The 17,310-nt window shown below is 51.3% G+C and overlaps 1 protein-coding gene across 1 annotated transcript in view; it reads right to left on the reverse strand.

The window, feature by feature from the left end:
- XPR1 (xenotropic and polytropic retrovirus receptor 1) overlaps positions 1-17,310 on the reverse strand; it is a 1,026,978-nt gene that overhangs the window by 380,767 nt on the left and 628,901 nt on the right. Inside the window, exon 7 of the mRNA XM_069641450.1 lies at positions 4,993-5,074. Coding sequence (XP_069497551.1) covers positions 4,993-5,074 — 82 coding nt within the window. The remainder of the gene's footprint in view (positions 1-4,992; positions 5,075-17,310) is intronic.

Genomic DNA, 17,310 nt, shown 5'->3' on the forward strand with positions numbered 1-17,310 from the left:
GCTGTGCGAGTATGTTGAATGGGCACGGGAGTTTGATCGGGTTGCACATCGCCAGTTTGCGCAGATGTGGATACCAAGGTTGTATCGGCCACATAGGAGCAACTAGGATTAGTGTAATCTGTTCTTTGTGAATCTTTTTCACCACTTTGCTCATTAGAGGAGTTGGGGAAAAGCATAGGCAAATTTCCATGACCAGTACATCCACAGGGCATTCCCGTTGGAGTTGTGTTGGGGAAAACTGGATGCGAAGTCTGGGCATTGTTTGTTTTCTTTTGTTGCGATCAAATCTAAAGGGGATAGCCCCATAGTGTGCAAATGTAGTCTACGATATTTTTGTCGCGCTGCCATTTCTGCTCTTTTGGTAGAGGATCTTTGCTTAGTGAGTCCACCAGAGTATTGAGTTCCCCTGGAACATGTTGTGATGTTCGGAACATGCCCCGCTTGAGTACCCACTTCTATAGTTTTTGTGTTAGCCTGGACAGACTTCGAGAATGTGTGCCCCCCTGCTTAAACATGGCAGTGGTGCAGTCTGTGAGAATTTGTACTGTCTGATATGTCAGGTGTGCTTGGAAGGCTTGTACCACTTTGAGCACTGCTAAAAGTTGCAGCAGGCTGATGTGGTTCTGTTCTGTGATTAGAGTCCACAGACCATGCGCTGTGAGATGAAGGTGATGGGCCCCCCCGCCCAGTGAGTATTGAGTCTGTTGTGACAACCGCTTGCACCGCCGGGTCGAAGGGTTTTCCATTCAATAGGTTTTCCTTTGTCCGCCAGTGTAGGGCTTGTACTATGGTTGGCGAAACTACCACTAGATTGTACACTGACTGCTCGCCTGCGTCCACTGTTTTACCAACCACTCTTGCATTGGGCTCATGTGTAATCGCGCGTGTGGGACCAGGCAAATGCATGATGCCATTTTTCCGAGTAAGCGCATTGCTTTGTGTACGGTTATCTGGCGACCGGCTAGATACTGAGGTATTTGCGCAGTATGTTTTGTACTCTTTCCTTTGATGGAAAAACTAGATCCTCTTCTGTCTTTATGACACCTCTTAGGAACTGTTTGGTCTTGTTTGGTACAAGGCTTGATTTTTGTTCTCGTTCATTGAAAAACACAATTGAACAAGTAGATTGATCGTTCTTTGGGTATTTTGCTTGCAAATTTGGGGCTTCTCCTATGTGATCAGCCAGTCGTCCAGGTAATAGTACACTGGGATTGACTCCCTTTGTAGGTGCGCAGCCACCACCGTCAGGACCTTGGTGAATACCCTTGGAGTGGAAGATATGCCAAAGGGTAGTACCTTGAATTGGTAGTGCGGGTTTGCCATCTTGAAACACAAGAATCTTCTGTGCGCTGGGAACATTGAAATATGAAAGTATGCATCTTTCATATCCAAGGTTGCCATGTACCCCCCCCTGTTTTAAGCAGCGGGATTACTTCCTGTAGCGTTGTCATGCCTAATTTTTGTGGCTTGACATAAATGTTTGCAGGGCGCAGATCTAGGACAGGGCGTTTCGTGAGATCTTTTGGCAAAGTACAATGAATAGATACCCTTGTTTACCTGCTTCGCCGGGATGACTTTGACTGCGTCCTTTAAGAGCAGCGCTGTCACCTCTTACAATAGGATGCACTGTTCTTCCTTGGAGGTGGTGCACTGTTTTGGTGGATGGTTGGTGGGTTGCTGTAGCAATTCTATACAATAACTGTCCGCCACGGTTGAAAGTACCCACTTGTCTGAAGTGATTCCGTCCCATACGTGGGTAAAGTATGACATGCAGCCTCCTACTGAAGTGGCATGAGAGGGAACCTGTAGCGGTTGGTCATCGTTTGGGGGGTGTTGCGCTGTCTCTGGAAGAGAAGGATCTACCCCTGCCGCAAGACCTGCTCTGGTCTCTTTGAAAACCTTGAGTACTGCCCCTGTGGTGAGCTGCTGGACGAGCTCTGGCTCCAGTTGCAAACGGACCCCCGTTTGCCCTCTGAGGCTGCGAAATGTGTAGTCCCCTTTTTGTCCGGTGGCTTTATTAGTAAGTTGCCCTAATTACTTTAGGGTATCCTATTCTTCCTTGGTGCTCTTGAGAGCGTCCTCCACTGCCTTGCCGAACACCACGTTTGGCTCTATGGGCATATTAAGCAGGGTGGCCCCAGTCTCGAGTTTGAACCCCGACTGGTGTAGCCACGCGCGGCGTTTAATCAACGTGCCCACAGCTTTTATTCTCCCTGCATTGTCTGCTACATCTATATTGCTCTTAAGGAAGCAGTTTGCAACAGCTTTACCCTCTGCAATGGAGAGAGAGTTGTGACTTCAGGGACTCTGGGGCTGAAGCTACCTGCCGGACCATCTCGTCAGACTTATGGCAGTTGTAGCTAGCAAGAAGGTTGGTGTTATTGGCAATTCTCACCTGGTAAGCTGCCGAAGAGGGAAGTAGGAATCTTCAAACTTTCTTTATCCGGAGGTGCTTTGGTAAGGGCTAGAGGTGTCCCTGCTCTTTTTCTAGTGGTTGTAACCACTAAGGAATCTGGTTTTAATTGGCCCCTGATGTAAAAGGGAGCTGGGCAGAAGATTCTCAATACGTGGGTTAACAGCCCATGTTCAGTTCGGGGTAACTACAGAGGGTTGCATTCACCTCTGTACAGATTGGAGTAAGGGGAAGAATTGGGCAGCGGACTTATCTTCCAGTATGTTTTCTACAAAGTCCTTGTCTACCGGTGTCTCCTGTGTATCAATGTTAAAATGTTCTGCTGCTTTCAGGAGCAGGTACTGAATTTGATTTTCGACCGGTGAGTCTGCCACCAGCGGATTAGAGTGATCTGGCGATGACACAAACTTCTTCATTGTCGACCTCACAGAATTGGTCATCCTCACTCACATCCCCTTGATCCTTAATGTCAGTGTAATTTCCAGTGTCTTGGAAGTCCTGCATGGGGTCAACATAAGCAAGCTGCCCTAAAACTTGCTGCAAAGTGGGTGCTTGTGCGTCTGTGCGGGCTCTTTTGGTGGGGGGGTTGTGTAACTGTGGCCCCACTAGCTGGACCGCTGAGTGGAGTACCCTGAAGGTTTGCCAAGACTTTGGGGTGGTTATCAAAGAAATTGGCCAGGGAAGACATGGGTCTCATGACTATCAATTTATTCTGCAGACCATGGACTAGAACTTGGGATAATTGGGGGGACGAGTGTAGGGGAGGAAGTGGTTCAGGTGCATAGTGTTTTTTGTGCATCATAGCACCTGACATGGAGCCCTCCCCAAGGGTCATAGTCCCTAAACCAGAGCCCTTTTCCTGTGTTTTTGAGCACTTGTGGTTTTTCAACGTCTGACCATTCAAAAAGGTGTCTGGGACGTTTTTGATGAGCTCACTCATTTTCTATGTGAGGTCTTCGCAGGGGCCTTTGACACATCTTTCGACAGTCACTTTTCGGCATGCGTGTGGGCCATTGACGCGTCTTTCGATGCTCGGCCGTCAGTGGGTGTGGATTTGGAGCTTTTGGACACAGCATCTGGCGATGGCCCAGAGAACTGTCGGACCTCCCCTTTGATGCCGTATGTGGCCTTCCGGTCAGCGTTGAGGTCGACTTTTGGCCGTGGGATGTGTGCTTTGTGTGGTGTTCTTTGTTCGTGCCAGTGCCGCCGGGTGTCGTCCCCGTAACAGAGCACCGGTCAACCTAATGTGGTTTGGGCTTGCATGCGGGCATCAGATGGATCCCCTTCGCCCTGGGCGTTAATATAGACGTTGATGCTGCTGTCACTGGAGGCTCCCTCAAGTCCATGGCGGCTTCGGCTTGCATGGCGTGTTGGGCCCAGCGCTTTGTCTTGCAGCCCTAAGAGTCTTGGGCTTGAAGAGCTTGCAAGATTTGCATTGGACCTCATTATGATCCCTTGGGAGACCAAGGCTGCACCACCAGGTGCACGTCTTTCCAAGGGAATTTACGATTAAAGGACAGACCGAATTTAAACTGTGTATTCTCCATTGTGTATGGGGAAGGCAGCCTGGTGAATTAAGTGGTTAGAGGGGAAAATGCATTCTCTTAGGGAAACTACAGAACAATCCACAGCCGACTGCCTCTGTGAGGGCCCAGGCCTGATGCGGCCTTCCGAGGACGTCTGCAAAGTGTTGAGACGAGTTGTTTCAGTAGTCCGTCATCGATGAAAGTAGTCCTCGAAGCCATTGCCGAAGGTCTTGATTGAGAACAGCTAACAAAGGACAGCAAGAGTAAAGTAGAATTAATTAAATGTGTAGGTAAAGGCGATAGCCAAGGAACTCCGCTTTGAGCGCCCGACAATGATGGCGGAAAAAAAAACGACTTGAGGGACTTTGACACATGAAGCACCATGGGTACAGTGGACGTCACACTAGGGATAGTATTACTGGCAAGCCCCGTCGACGTCCCTTTTCGAGTTTCGAAAACAACAACTGTATTACTGCAGTTTCCACTAGATGTCTATGCAAAGCATGTGATCTAAGCAGATTCCACACGCCTCATAATATTTATATATTTTTTTTTAAAAACACACGCACACACACTTCGTACGACAAGCTAAGTTAGGGAAAAACAGTGGGGAACAAAATGGGGCAGAGTTCAGGAGTAAGGTGGGGGTAGGGAGGAAATTGGACCAGCCAACAGGAAAAAAAAAAGGAAAGGGAGTTCTTGAAAACCGGTACGTTAAGAAAATGACACTGAACCGCAAGAATATTGGAAGCTTCAGAGACGTCATTAGGACATGTAAAACTAAAAATCTAAACAACCACAAGAGGGTACTACATTTTCCATTCCAGTAAGTGCCACAGGTTCCTCAATTTGGAGGAAATTATTCTCAATAATATGGGAACAGCGGCCATCCCTTTGACTCACTACATCATGCTTAAGGGAGGGAAGTGCAGACAGGCTTTGTTCGAAGAAGAGTGGACTTGCTATAGGAAGTGTCAGAGAAACTCAAATATGTAAAAGATGGAAGCGTATGGGTGCTAACTTGCACAGAGTAGAAACATGATAGACACTCACCCGATAGGATCACAGCAACGTTGAGTACAATGAAAATTCCACAGTAAAGTCCGACCCTGAAGGTGGTCCATGCTGGTGCAGGCTGCAGGGAAAGCAACAACACAGGTCATTTTTGTAGTAGCAGAGGAGAGGACCGTCTAGAGAACAGGAAATCAATGCTGATCACAATATGTAGAAAATCATCACGTAGGATAAGAGGGGAGAAGGCACACCTACCCAGTACATTGAGAGGACCACTAATTACTAGTTACAAATACAAACACATATTTTAATTGGAAGACTGTTTCAGGGCATGAAAGGCAGCCTACAATCATTTTTAAAACTTTCAATGAGACAGTACGTTTATCTCTTGGACGGACAATACAAACATTTAATTTTGTCAACATTTTTAATAAAGAACATGAAGAAAATGTGTTCACATCAATGTAACATTGCTTACTCTCCCAGGCTATATACAGTATCTAAAGGAAACTTCTTTTTTGCTTTTTGAGTGTTGCCGCCGCTCCATATCTCCCAATATGAAACTCTTAACACTCCCACTAACAGCCAGGAATGAAAGTGGAGGGGACGAGAGTGGTCCTGTAGTGAAGAGGACATGAAGACCCCTTTCAATCCCACCACCAAGCAAACCGGCAGGCTGCCGCCAAACTTGCGAATTTTTCCGGCCCCTGGCAATGGGGAAATACAGGGCCATTACAACACTGGCGGACCCTGTATTTCCAGATTCCCAGGGGCTGGAAACTTTTACTCCCCTTAGGGCTCAATGGGAATGGGGAGGCCGGATGCACCAGCACCATTCAGAATGTTGCCGGTGCATTCAACATTGCTCTTCTTGTGGGTGTCTTTCTGCCCGCCAGGTACGACCTGGCAGGTGAAAAGGCACCCACGAGCAAAAAACGTAGTTTGCCGGTCTGGTAACTACGGTACTGGCAAGCTTACCAGTACCGCAGTTACCGCACCGGCAAACTTGCAATGAGTCCCCAATGCTGGCTTCTCAACTTCAACTTGGCAGCAGCATCCAGTATAGCTTCAGAGAAAGCTTTCTGCATCTCTAACAAGAATCTGCAATGTTTATGCATGGTCAGGCTCTGGTTCACGAAGATTAAAATGCATAACTATCTAGAGAAGATTTGTCTTCCTTGCTGCTTCAGACAACACCCTCAGTCTATGTCTTTATTTCCACACTGTCACCAGAATTGTGCTGCCTCCACGTTCTGAGCTTCCTGGACCTTAAGTAGGGAGCCAAGTGCCTTTCTAATCTCAAATTGAGAATTATCTGAATTATCAGCTAGCAGCTCCTCCGGCAGTTCCTACAAATACCTGCTAGGTTTGTTCTCACTCATCAGGCACCACTCCTAGAATGCGTACACACCCAGCCCTCACTTTGCTTTAACACCGCCTAAGACTTTGATTGAATCTCTCAGATGCTAGAGGCAGAACCGTAGAGACCGGTCTGTTTTGGTAGTTTCTGCTTAAAGCAAGCTTTTCAATAGCATGATCTTTGTTTCGTTCCTTTTCACCCAAATCTCCAGCGGACCAAGTCATGGGCATCCTTTCTGGGCATTTTTGCCTTAATGTTGTTTAATTGTACCCACGTTGCCTCCAGAGTGGTCATGTGCATTTCTTCCATCGTGGGGTTTGGAGGGATTCCACTAATGGTGTATAGAACTCTGTTTAAAGAACTCCACAGAAGTATCCCTCTGTGTGTGGGTCTCCATTTGTCATCTTCAGTTTCCGCTTAACAATCGTGGGAAAACCCACTGCTACTATAGGAAGGAGACGAGTACAAACCAAGCTTGCATTGTTGGCAAAAGATTACCACATCTGTAAAGGGCACCATTGTGTATTTCAATCACCGTTTTGTGCCCTTCACTACAGCAGCTCCTCACCATCCTGGGGCTATTCTGTCCTGTATTGACCAGCCTCCAGTCCAGAGGTTGCCACCCCTTTGCTGTCTTCTAGAAGTCACATCCATGATGCCAAGTCTGATTTCAAGTCTTCCAAACGCTCTCCTGATTCAGGACTGCATTTCCTGCTTGAATCAGCAGAACGTGGAACCAAGGAGTAGCAACTATTCCGAGTGCTTCCTGAAAGTGAGTGTTAGTTACTGTGGTCTCTGTCTCAAGTATCCAATCATTTACCGACTGGCTCTGCGTGAAGGACAAATGATGTATGGTCTTTTTTGGGCATTCGCCCCAGCGGAGAACATATGTATTCTTTGAAATGCATTTTTTCCCAGGGCCCCTCAATTCTGCCTAATTCTAACACCTTCTGAATGTTCTCCCTAATTAAAGTGGGATTTTCCCTTGCTGGTTTTAAGTTCTTGGGGATGTTAGAGGATCCTTTCCCCTGAAATGGGATGATGAATCCTTCCTGGAAACATTTTTCTATAACCTGACTGATATTCCTGTCTGGGTATGCCATTAATAGTGCAGCAAATTCCCTGACTTCAATTGGGTGCTCCATGGCGTCAAAATCACCTTATCCCTCAAACTTTTAATGCTCTTCTTTCTTGGTCCCTCTGTTGGGTAACCTGGTGCACCCACTGCTGGCATGCTCTTTCCCCGCACTTTGCGCACGCTTGTTTGTACCTATACTCTGTGCTCCATGGGCAGTGGCCCTTCTCGAATTTCCATCATGTGTTGTTTTTCCTGTTGGTGTTTTGTGGTTTATTAGTATTCTGGCTGTGGATATTTGCCCTAGCCCCCCCATGGGTGCTTCTTCTGAAAGGGCTGGTCCCCTTTGCTTTGGACCCCTGGTTCGTTGTTCTTATTGCCCCCTTTCTGTGGTGCCTTTGCATGTGCTGTGCTCTTTTCCCCGCAGCATGGTGTTTTTCCTCTCTGCGCATCCTGTATGTATAAATCATTCTAGGCTTCGTACCATTCGATCTCCAGGTGTTCAGACATGGCCCTCCCGAATCTCTCATTATAGGTGAGCCAGGCATCCCTCCCCAAAAGTTTCTCTTCTCTGATTTTGTCCACATAAGCAAACAATTTTACCCCTTCATTTGTTAGCTTCTCCGAGATTAATGTCGCCATTATTGCGAAAGACTTCAACCAATCATACCAAATGTGTTCTAGCTGAGCGTTTCGTACTAAAATTCTTTTTTTAATCTTTTTGGGGTCTCTAAATGCATCATAACCCTTTCGTTGTGCTTCTAGTAGCAAAAATATTTCCATGTACTCCCTTATCCAAATAGATTCCTTAACCACTTGCTCAATGTTCCACGCCAGTGACCTCTTCAATCTGTTCATAAAGTCATTCTCTAGTGCTTTCAGTGTGGTTGTGACCATTGTGCTTTTTCCTGTGCTGTTGCTGCCACATTTACTATGACGTTCTTGTCTGCAGCTGCTACTCCCCCTTCTACTGCTGTGGTTGTTGCTATGGGCCCCGAGATGCTAGGCCCGGTTATCTCATGTTGGTTCTTTGTAGGATTGGGACATATCCATGCCATTGGTAGCCCATGCCCACTGCCCCCTTGTTCCACTGTTAATTCTGGTCCTGTGGTTTGCAGTTATTGTTCCCCTAACTCAGAAATGTTTTCCAATCTGTCAAATTTGACATTTACTACTGCCTCCTGTTGCACTAGATACTTGCTTGCAAATTCATCTAACATTTCAGTCGTAAAAGCTTTCTTTTTAACTTGATTGTTCTTTTTGCCGGACCCTGGCGTTGTCTGTTTTTCTGCTGTGGCTGGAGTTTTCCCCTTGACTTTCTTCTTTGGTGGTGCAACTGTTTCTTCGAGTTCAGTGATGGCCTCTTCCTCATCTGCACTTTCACTTAAACGCTTCCTCACTGTTGGGGGCTGTCCCGGTCCACCGGGCAGCCCCACACTCGGGTCGGGTAGCGCCCGACACCACACGCTACAGTGCGGCGCTCACGCCGCGTGATGAAGGGTGGGGGTTCATCCCACCCGCTCCGGGACACCGGAGCTCCCCACATGGCCGGCTGGCAACCGGCTCACCGCGGCCCCGGCTCTGGGGGCACCCAGGCCGGGGTCGCCACCCTGGCCCGACTCACAGGGCCAGGGAGACACACATGGATGGCGTTGCCCGGCAGGGGCACCGTCCGGACGGCGTTGCCCGGCAGGGGCACCGTCCTGGAGCTGGGCCCCGTCCGTGGGCCCAGCACACGTGGTGGGGCGCCACCATGGCGCCGACACAAAAACACACACACCACGGAGTCTCGCTGGTAGGACTGCCGAGCCGGAAGCGGCTCGGACCTTTTATTAAGATGGTCACATGGGTAACCATGTGACCATGCCACAGCACACTGGACGATACCATGGCCCCTTGCAGGGGTGCCATGCAACACTCACCCATGCCCAGCCGTGAATCTGCCCATTCCATGAGCTTTGACTTCTTGGCTGCCATTCTTGTGATTTCTGTCCTTATTTCGCCCCCACCCCCGAAATTATTATTCTTCTCCTGTGCTGTGGCTGCTGTTCTCTATGTCCACCAACTCTGCGCTTTGCAGTGTACCGTGGAATTCGCTAACTAAACGTTTTCTGGCTGCTCTTCCTTTCCTTGCTCTTGTATCTGCCATGAAATTGTGATTGGTAGTCTCTCCCCGCTCTGATGTTAAGGTCTCAGTGGCTGTATTTCCACACAAAACACGAAAACCTCGCTCCTCGTGGAAATGCGGTTAACAGACTTCAAAAGCTTTTCTGCAGCCTTTCTGCTCATTTCGGCTCCTTCCCCGCGGTCCTTGTGTCAGTTTCTTCCAGGTTACCGAGGCAACCCAGGCCGGTTCCTGTGCTTTCGTTTTCTTCGCGGTAGGCTCCTCCCTCCGTGTGCCCGCCTTTGTTCTTTCACAACCTTCTCTGGTATTAAGTGCGGCTCTCATCCAGCTCCTCTGTTTTCTAGGACCCGCCGGTAATCTTTTCCATTTTTATCTTGACCACGATACCTGGCTGTGTCTCTCTATTTGCTGATTTCAGCTCCTTCGGTGCACGATCACCCAACTCCCTGTAATTTCCCCCTTTCCCCTCAAATTGAGGGTCGGTAACACTGCTTTTTCCCCACCAAACATGTCCGGAGCAAGGTTAAGCTCTTGACTTGGGAAAATCTGCTACCGGAGCAAGACCAAGCTCACGGCCTGCAAAATGAAAAACACCCGGAGCAAATCAAAGCTCACGGACTGCCGAACAGAACCGTAGCAAGGCAAAGCTCCCGTTCTGCAATATGGGAAACAGACCAATGTTTCCAAAAAGAAAAGTATTCTGCATGCGCAGACTACCGGCGTTTCTCTGCTGCAAGCAGCCCCTTATATTGGTGTAGATGGCCCTAGGCCATGTCTGCTTGTGGGGGCTTTTGCCGCGCCTATGGCCGGATGACGCCGACAGTTAGCACCTTCCCGTGCAATTCCTGCCTCCCTAATTTTAGGTGCTTGGCACTTGTTATTGTTAGTTTACATTTATAAAGCGAGGCGCCGTTACAGGAATTGTTTTTTTTTTTAGTTGCGTAATTGTGTTTTTTTGTTGTTTTAGTTACGTATTTATGACGCGCTTAAACACCCAGAGGTTTTTAAGCGCGGACCCAGGGATCGAACCTGTTGCTTCGTGTCGTCTTGCTTCCAAGACGCGCACGCTGCCACTGAGCTATCCACCCGGGACACTTGCTATTGTGTTGTAGCACCCTGTTGAGTCCCTCATCCTGCCTGGCTCCTTGTGTCTGTGGGATGACGAGGGAAAGGTGTTGGGCTTCCTTTGTGGTTTTGTAGCCCCTTGTAATTTCACCCTCTCTCCTCAGGCCCTCCTTGTCCCTCTGGTTACTGGCCCGTGCTTTTTAGCTGCAGGGTGCCCCCTCTGCAGCGCTGTCTAAACTTGGCTTAATCCCACAGTCAACCATCTCCCTTTCAACAGTCTGTTGCTTTTGAGTTGAGCAATACGTGCAATGCGTCAATTTCAGGCCGGCAGGCAGGCTTTCATTCCTTTCTTAGTTCTCGGTTTTATTTCTGTGGCACACCCCGCCTTGTTTTCACAGGCGTGTGGCCATTTCGTTGGCGGAATCTGTTAATTCCCTGCAAGGCATAGCCCATCACTGCATTGCCGAGTCTATGAATAAATGGATTTCTGAATGTATAGCGGCAAGTACATCCCGACTCACTCTTCCTGTGATCGTCAAACATCATTTGGTTTTGGCTGCTGGCCAGGCAAGCCCGTTTATATCGCTCCCACAAACTGCTTCAAGAGCTTTTCTCGGGGACCATTTTAAGAGTTGCAAGCATTGTAGTCGAATTGCTGCATTTTCACATTGAAGCCCTCTGGCCGTTGTCTCCTTTCCTGTTCTTACATTGTGTCGTGGGCCCCACCGGGAGAGCATGATTACCCATCCTGTGTTTGCTTGGTATTATTTCATGCTCTGTTTGATTCCGTGGCTGACATTATAGCCCGTTTTCCCAGCCTCACCAGTGAGACCCTTGTCACAGTCGGTCGATTCACCTTCCAGAGAAAACGTCTGTTTGTATAACTGCAAGCCAGGGCTTAACGTTTGTCTGTAGTTTACAGTGATCTTACTAACTGATAGGAAAGTTTCCAAGAATGTCCCAGCAAAAGGATAAGGTGCTATATAAGTATACAGTTTCTCAACTCTCCTGCGTTTTGGAATGGTATTGCCAAATCAAACATTTACATGTTTCACACGCATATACAAAAATCAGCCTCTCCATAAGCAATGCATAAAGAGAAACAGCGCTTTCGTATGAAATAAATTGGTTGATATTCGTTAAGTCAAAAATAAACATTTGACCACAGGGATGAAATAGATTGGCTTTTACTCGAAAATGAAGCGAGCCAAAGGAAGTATTTAAGCCGAATCTACAGCAAACTAAAGAAACGAAAAATGAATGTTAAAAAACCTCCAAGTTAGGGTAAAACACAAAATTGCCTTTTTAGTGATTCAGGTAGTCTGCAGGTTATGCACATTCACAATTTGTTGGGCAGCCTGCTTCTGCAGTTGCCTAGGCGGGAATACTGCTCCAAACATGCTGCACAGTGCAATACCAGAACGCAATGTCTCGCTTCACGCGCCATCGCTCTAGTGGTCCAACCGGCAGTCCCCACGTTTTTATCGGAAGCAGTAATGCAACGACACCCGCGTGCCACAGGGGTGCAGACATACGGGTTTTGAAGGAGGTAAAGTTATGGACTAAGTACTTGAGTAACCATGTGTGGCGTTGCCCCGTGAGGGTATGCGCACGCGGCGGCGTGACGTTGCACGTCGCCGCGTGCGGCTTAAATAAACGGGGCGTTCCCGGCCGCGACAGAGCGACCGGGGAGCCCGAAACACACGGACGTGACCTGCGTGAGGTCTGTAGGTGGAGGGGCTCACGGGCACGCATGGGGGCATCCTGAGACCCCCAACAGTGGCGAGTGATAGTGGACGCCCGGGCCCGGCGGTGAGTGTCATCCAGGATAATTTTTCCATACGTCGGAACATCCGCGGATGTTTCGTCTCACGCCGTGGCCGCGGACCATACACGCGGCTGGCGGCCATTTTGCACACATGGTTGCGGAACTTCCAGGAGTTCCGGTTTGGAGTCGGAAGGTGATCCGAGCCAAATTTTTGGATATGCTGACTGCGGGCAGCCTAACCTGCAGGCCCATGCCTGGGTTTTGATGTTTTGACCAATTTTGGGTCTCTGACGTCGTGTAGTGGCTGGGAGACGGACTGAGGTGGCTGGGCCTTCTCAGCCCACTCCATTTTTCAAGCTCAATTTTTGGAACCTCCGGTTCAAGAAAGCTTCTTTAACCCCTTCATCATCACGAGGGTGGTGGCAGTGTGGGGAGAGGTCCAAGTTGCGGCCCTCAGGACTGGAATGAGGGTGCCTGTGCGCTTGGGCCTATGAGTGATATCGGCGCCCTGGAGGGTGCGGCTGCCACGACCTCGGAGGATTCACAGGACGAAGGCTTGGCAGATCTATTTCGGCAGAATCCCCCACAGCCACCCCCACAACTTGTGACGTCTGGACTGCCAAGACCCGCGGTAGGTGCCGCTGCTCCCTCGAATCAGCCATGGCCTGGGGTCTTACAGGGCGCTCAACAATCCCCTCTGGCCATGGCCCAGGCCAGGGCGCAAGCGGCCCTGCAGCCCATTCCAGAATTTGACACTGCGGGTCCCCCGTCCAGCCTGGGCCCCCGGTGGAGAAGATGGATCGGACGCCTGGACATGTACTTCCGGGCCGCCCAGGTGACGGACAATCATAGTATGGTGGCTACTATGTTGTATTCAGCCGGAGTCGCCGTCCAAGAGATATTTGAATCACTGACTCCGGTGGACAACTCCTACGACCAAGCCAAAGCCGCTCTCCTCGCACACTTCATTCCCCTTGCCAACGTGGATTACGAGAGATTCGTCATGCTGTCGGCCAGGCAAAAGGAGGATGAGACTCTCGACACCTTCTATGGTCGCCTGCGCCGCCTCTCCCAAGGGTGTGCGTGGGGGGATGCGGAGGACATGATGCGGACCATGCTAATCCAGGCTTGTTCATCGGGCAAACTGAGGCGGCAGGTCCTGAGAGAGCCGGCCTTACCCTACCCCGCATTCTTCAGCTGGGGCGGTGTCATGAGGTGGCTGAGGCCCGTGCCAACAAAATGGAAGCCGGATCCCGCGCCGCGCGGCCTGAAGAGGTGTGCACCGTCTGGCGGGGCGGCAGAGGGGTGCGAAGGCCCGGTGGAGCTCCCAGAGACAGAGCAGGAAAACCTGTGGAGTCATGCCAAAAGTGCGGCTATGACCTCCCCCACTCATCTGAGTGTATGGCAATAGGGAAGATCTGTGGACGCTGCGGGATACCCGACCATTTCTCGAGGGTGTGTAGGGTGACTCTACCTGTACTGATTCCGAGAGGACAACCTCGACTGTGGACTCGTCGCCAGAATTGCCCGCCCAATGTAGCTCAGGTGGAGCAGGCGGAAGAGGATGCGCCGGCGGAGGAAGCTGAGGAGGAGGACGAGGAAAACATTTTCTTCATCTCCAGCATGGAAGTCCTCAAAGGGAGGAGCAGGAGACAGCAGAGATGCGTCGTGGAGGTGAACTGCTCGCCTGTCCCGGTGCTGGTCGACACTGGGGCATCAGTCAATGTAATGGCGAGAGGACATTATGCCGCGCTCAAACCACCACCGAGTCTGGCGACGCCGAGAGCCCGCATCTTTGCATTTGGGGGGCGGTGCGTTCGTTGCAAAGGTGGAGCATGACGGGTCCATGATCAAGGCCCGCTTCTACGTGACTCCAGTGAGCAGCAACACCCTGTTGAGTTGTGCGGCAGCGGAGGCTCTTGGCATCGTGAGTTTCGCATACTCAGTCTACCTAGAGGACATAAACGACCTGCTGGACAAGTATGCTGCCATCTTTAAGGGGATTGGGAGAATGAATGGTGACCCAGTGAGGCTCCACATTGATGAGTCGGTGCAGCCGGTGGCTCTGAAACATAGGAGGATCCCTTTTCATCTGAGGGACCAGGTTGACAAGGAACTAGACAACCTGGTGAACCTGGACATAATCGAGAAGGTGGAGGGCCCGACACCCTGGGTGTCCCCCATCGTAGTGGCGAGGAAACCGAAACAGCCGGACTCTGTCCGGATCTGTGTGGACATGAGGTTGCCCAACAAGGCCATCAGGAGAGAACGGCACTTGACCCCGACCATCGATGACATAATTGCAGAAGTGCAGGGGGCCAGGTTCTTCTCCAAATTGGACCTACGAGCCGGATACCATCAAGTTGTCCTCCACCCAGAGTCCCGCTACATCACGACCTTCACTACTCACAGGGGGCTCTATCGATACAAGCGGCTGAGCTTCAGAGTATCAGCAGCCGAAGTGTTTCAAAACATAATTCGAGGCGCCCTCGCAGATCTGGCGGGCGTCCTCAACATTAGTGACGATATTCTGGTCTTCGCCAAGACTGAGCTGGACCATCTGAAACGTCTTGCCAAGACCCTCGAGAGGCTGCAGTCGCTGGGGCTCACCCTCCACAAGGACAAGTGCGAATTCCTCCGCCCGACCATTGAGTTCTTTGGGTTCATATTCAAGGAGGGCGGTGTATCGCCGGACCCGAAGAAGGTCCGTGACATCAAGACGGCGCGACCGCCTGAGTCGACATCGGACGTGCGAAGCTTCCTGGGTATGGTGACATACTGCAGGCGCTTCATCCGGAACCTGGCCTCGAGGTCGGAGCCACTCAGGGCCCTGACAAAGAAGGATACAGCCTGGCAGTGGGGCCCGTTGGAGCAGTCGGCGTTCGAGGACATCAAGGGCGCCCTGACAGCAGATGATACCGTGGCCTTCTTTGACCCGGCCCTTGAGTCTGAAATTGTGGTGGACGCGAGCCCGTTCGGTCTGGGAGCTGTGCTCACTCAAGTGGGCCGAGATGGAGGGATCAGACCAGTGGCCTACGTCAGCAAAGCCCTCTCCGAAACCGAACAGAGATACTCCCAGATAGAACGCGAAGCCCTGGCCGTCCTGTGGGGCTGTCAGCACTTTCGGCTGTATGTGCTGGGAAGACCTGTAACGGTGGTGACGGACCAGAAGCCGCTGCTCCAGATAATGGCTGGATCATCATCGAAGCCGCCGGCCAGAATCGAGAGGTGGATGCTGGCCCTCTTGGAATATGGCGTCACCCTGATCTACCGGCCGGGTGCCAACAATGCGGCTGACTACCTGTCCCGACACCCGGAAGGTGGTGGAGGATCAGTGCGAGACTCCTGCGCCGAAGAAGCCGACGACCACGTCAGAATGGTGGTAGAGCGTGCCACGCCCAAAGCAATGCCGCTACCCGAACTGGAGGCTGCCGCGGCCAACGACGAGTGCTACCGCATATTGAGGAGCTCAATGCGATCGGGATCCTGGAAGTCCGTGCTGGAGCTGGTGGCGGGGCGCACTCAAGAGGCCAAAGTGACCCTCGAGCAACTCTGGAAAGTGAAGGACGAGCTGTCCTTCTCAGAGTCAGGCCTTCTGCTGCGGGGCGATCGCCTGGTGGTGCCGGGCTCCAAAGTCAATGAGGTCATCAATCTGGCACACCGGAGCCGCCAAGACGAAGGCGAGACTGAGGCTGAAGGTGTGGTTTCCCGAGCTAGAAAGGAAGGTGGACGACTTCGTGGCGGCCTGCGTGTGGTGCCAGGCGGCCTCCCCGGTCCAGCGGGAACCTGAGATCGAGGTAATGCCACGAGGGACCCGGCCGTGGGAGATCGTACATGCGGACTTTGGATCCACAGCTGTGGGCACCCACTTCCTGGCCATTGTCGATGAATACTCCCGATACCCCGAGGTAGAGTTCGTCGAGTCAGTGGCGTTTGAGCACGTGGTGGGAGCAGTGGAGAAGATCTTTGCCACCCATGGGTTTCCAGTAACCCTATGGTCGGACAATGGGTCCCCATTCCAGAGCGCACGTTTCTCGGAGTTCCTGGAGAGCTGCGGAGTGACACACAGGAAGGTATCCCCGCTGTGGCCCCGTGCGAACGGGGACGCAGAGCGGCTGATGAGAACACTGAATAAAACATTCCGAATAGCCCAAGGGCAGGGCCAGCCCCTCCAGCGGGCACTATACCAATTCCTGAGGGTATACCGCACCACCCCACACGCCTCGACGTGGGTTGCCCCGGCGGAAGTCTTATTCCGACGATGCCCCCGAGGCCTCCTGCCGGAGGTACGGGAAAAGGAGCCCGGCGTGATAGACGATCAACGGGTGGATGCGGAGCGACAGACAAGGACACTCCAAGAAAATATCAGGCGGGGTCTCCGTCCACAGCGGCTGGAACCGGGTGACGAAGTACTGATCCGGAACCGGCATCCTCATGGCAAGCTCTCGCTCCCGTATGAACCGGAGCCACTGGATGTGGTTGCAGTAAAAGGGTCAATGGTGACGGCCTCGGATGGGAAATCGGCCGTCACTCGGAATGTGAGTTTCTTTAAGAAGCTGGGTGACTCTCGAGCCGAACTCCCGCCGGACCCGGATGAGACGGACCTCCCGGATGAAGACACCCCCCGAGGGGAACTCTCGGGGTCGCCAGATCGAGGGACTGGCACCAAGGGAAGTCCTGCGGTGGAGGTAGGCGGGAGGTACCCCCAGAGGGCTGGGCGAGGGAAACCGGCCTACCTCAGTGACTATGTGTTGGGACCGATTGATTGTGTTCCGGAGTGAGGGGACTCGGGTGGCTGACATTAAAGGGGCATGGGCTCTGAGTTTTCAATTGTTGTTCTGTGTGCAGTGCAATATCTAGAAGTGTGTGCTATTGTTGTTCCTCCCGGAAAAAGGAGGAGTGTGGCGTTGCCCCGTGAGGGTATGCGCACGCAGCGGCATGACGTTACACGTCGCCGCGTGCGG

Source organism: Ambystoma mexicanum, chromosome 1q (genome assembly GCF_040938575.1).
Source record: "Ambystoma mexicanum isolate Mex_15411 chromosome 1q, UKY_AmexF1_1, whole genome shotgun sequence".
Taxonomy (NCBI): Eukaryota; Metazoa; Chordata; class Amphibia; order Caudata; family Ambystomatidae; genus Ambystoma; species Ambystoma mexicanum.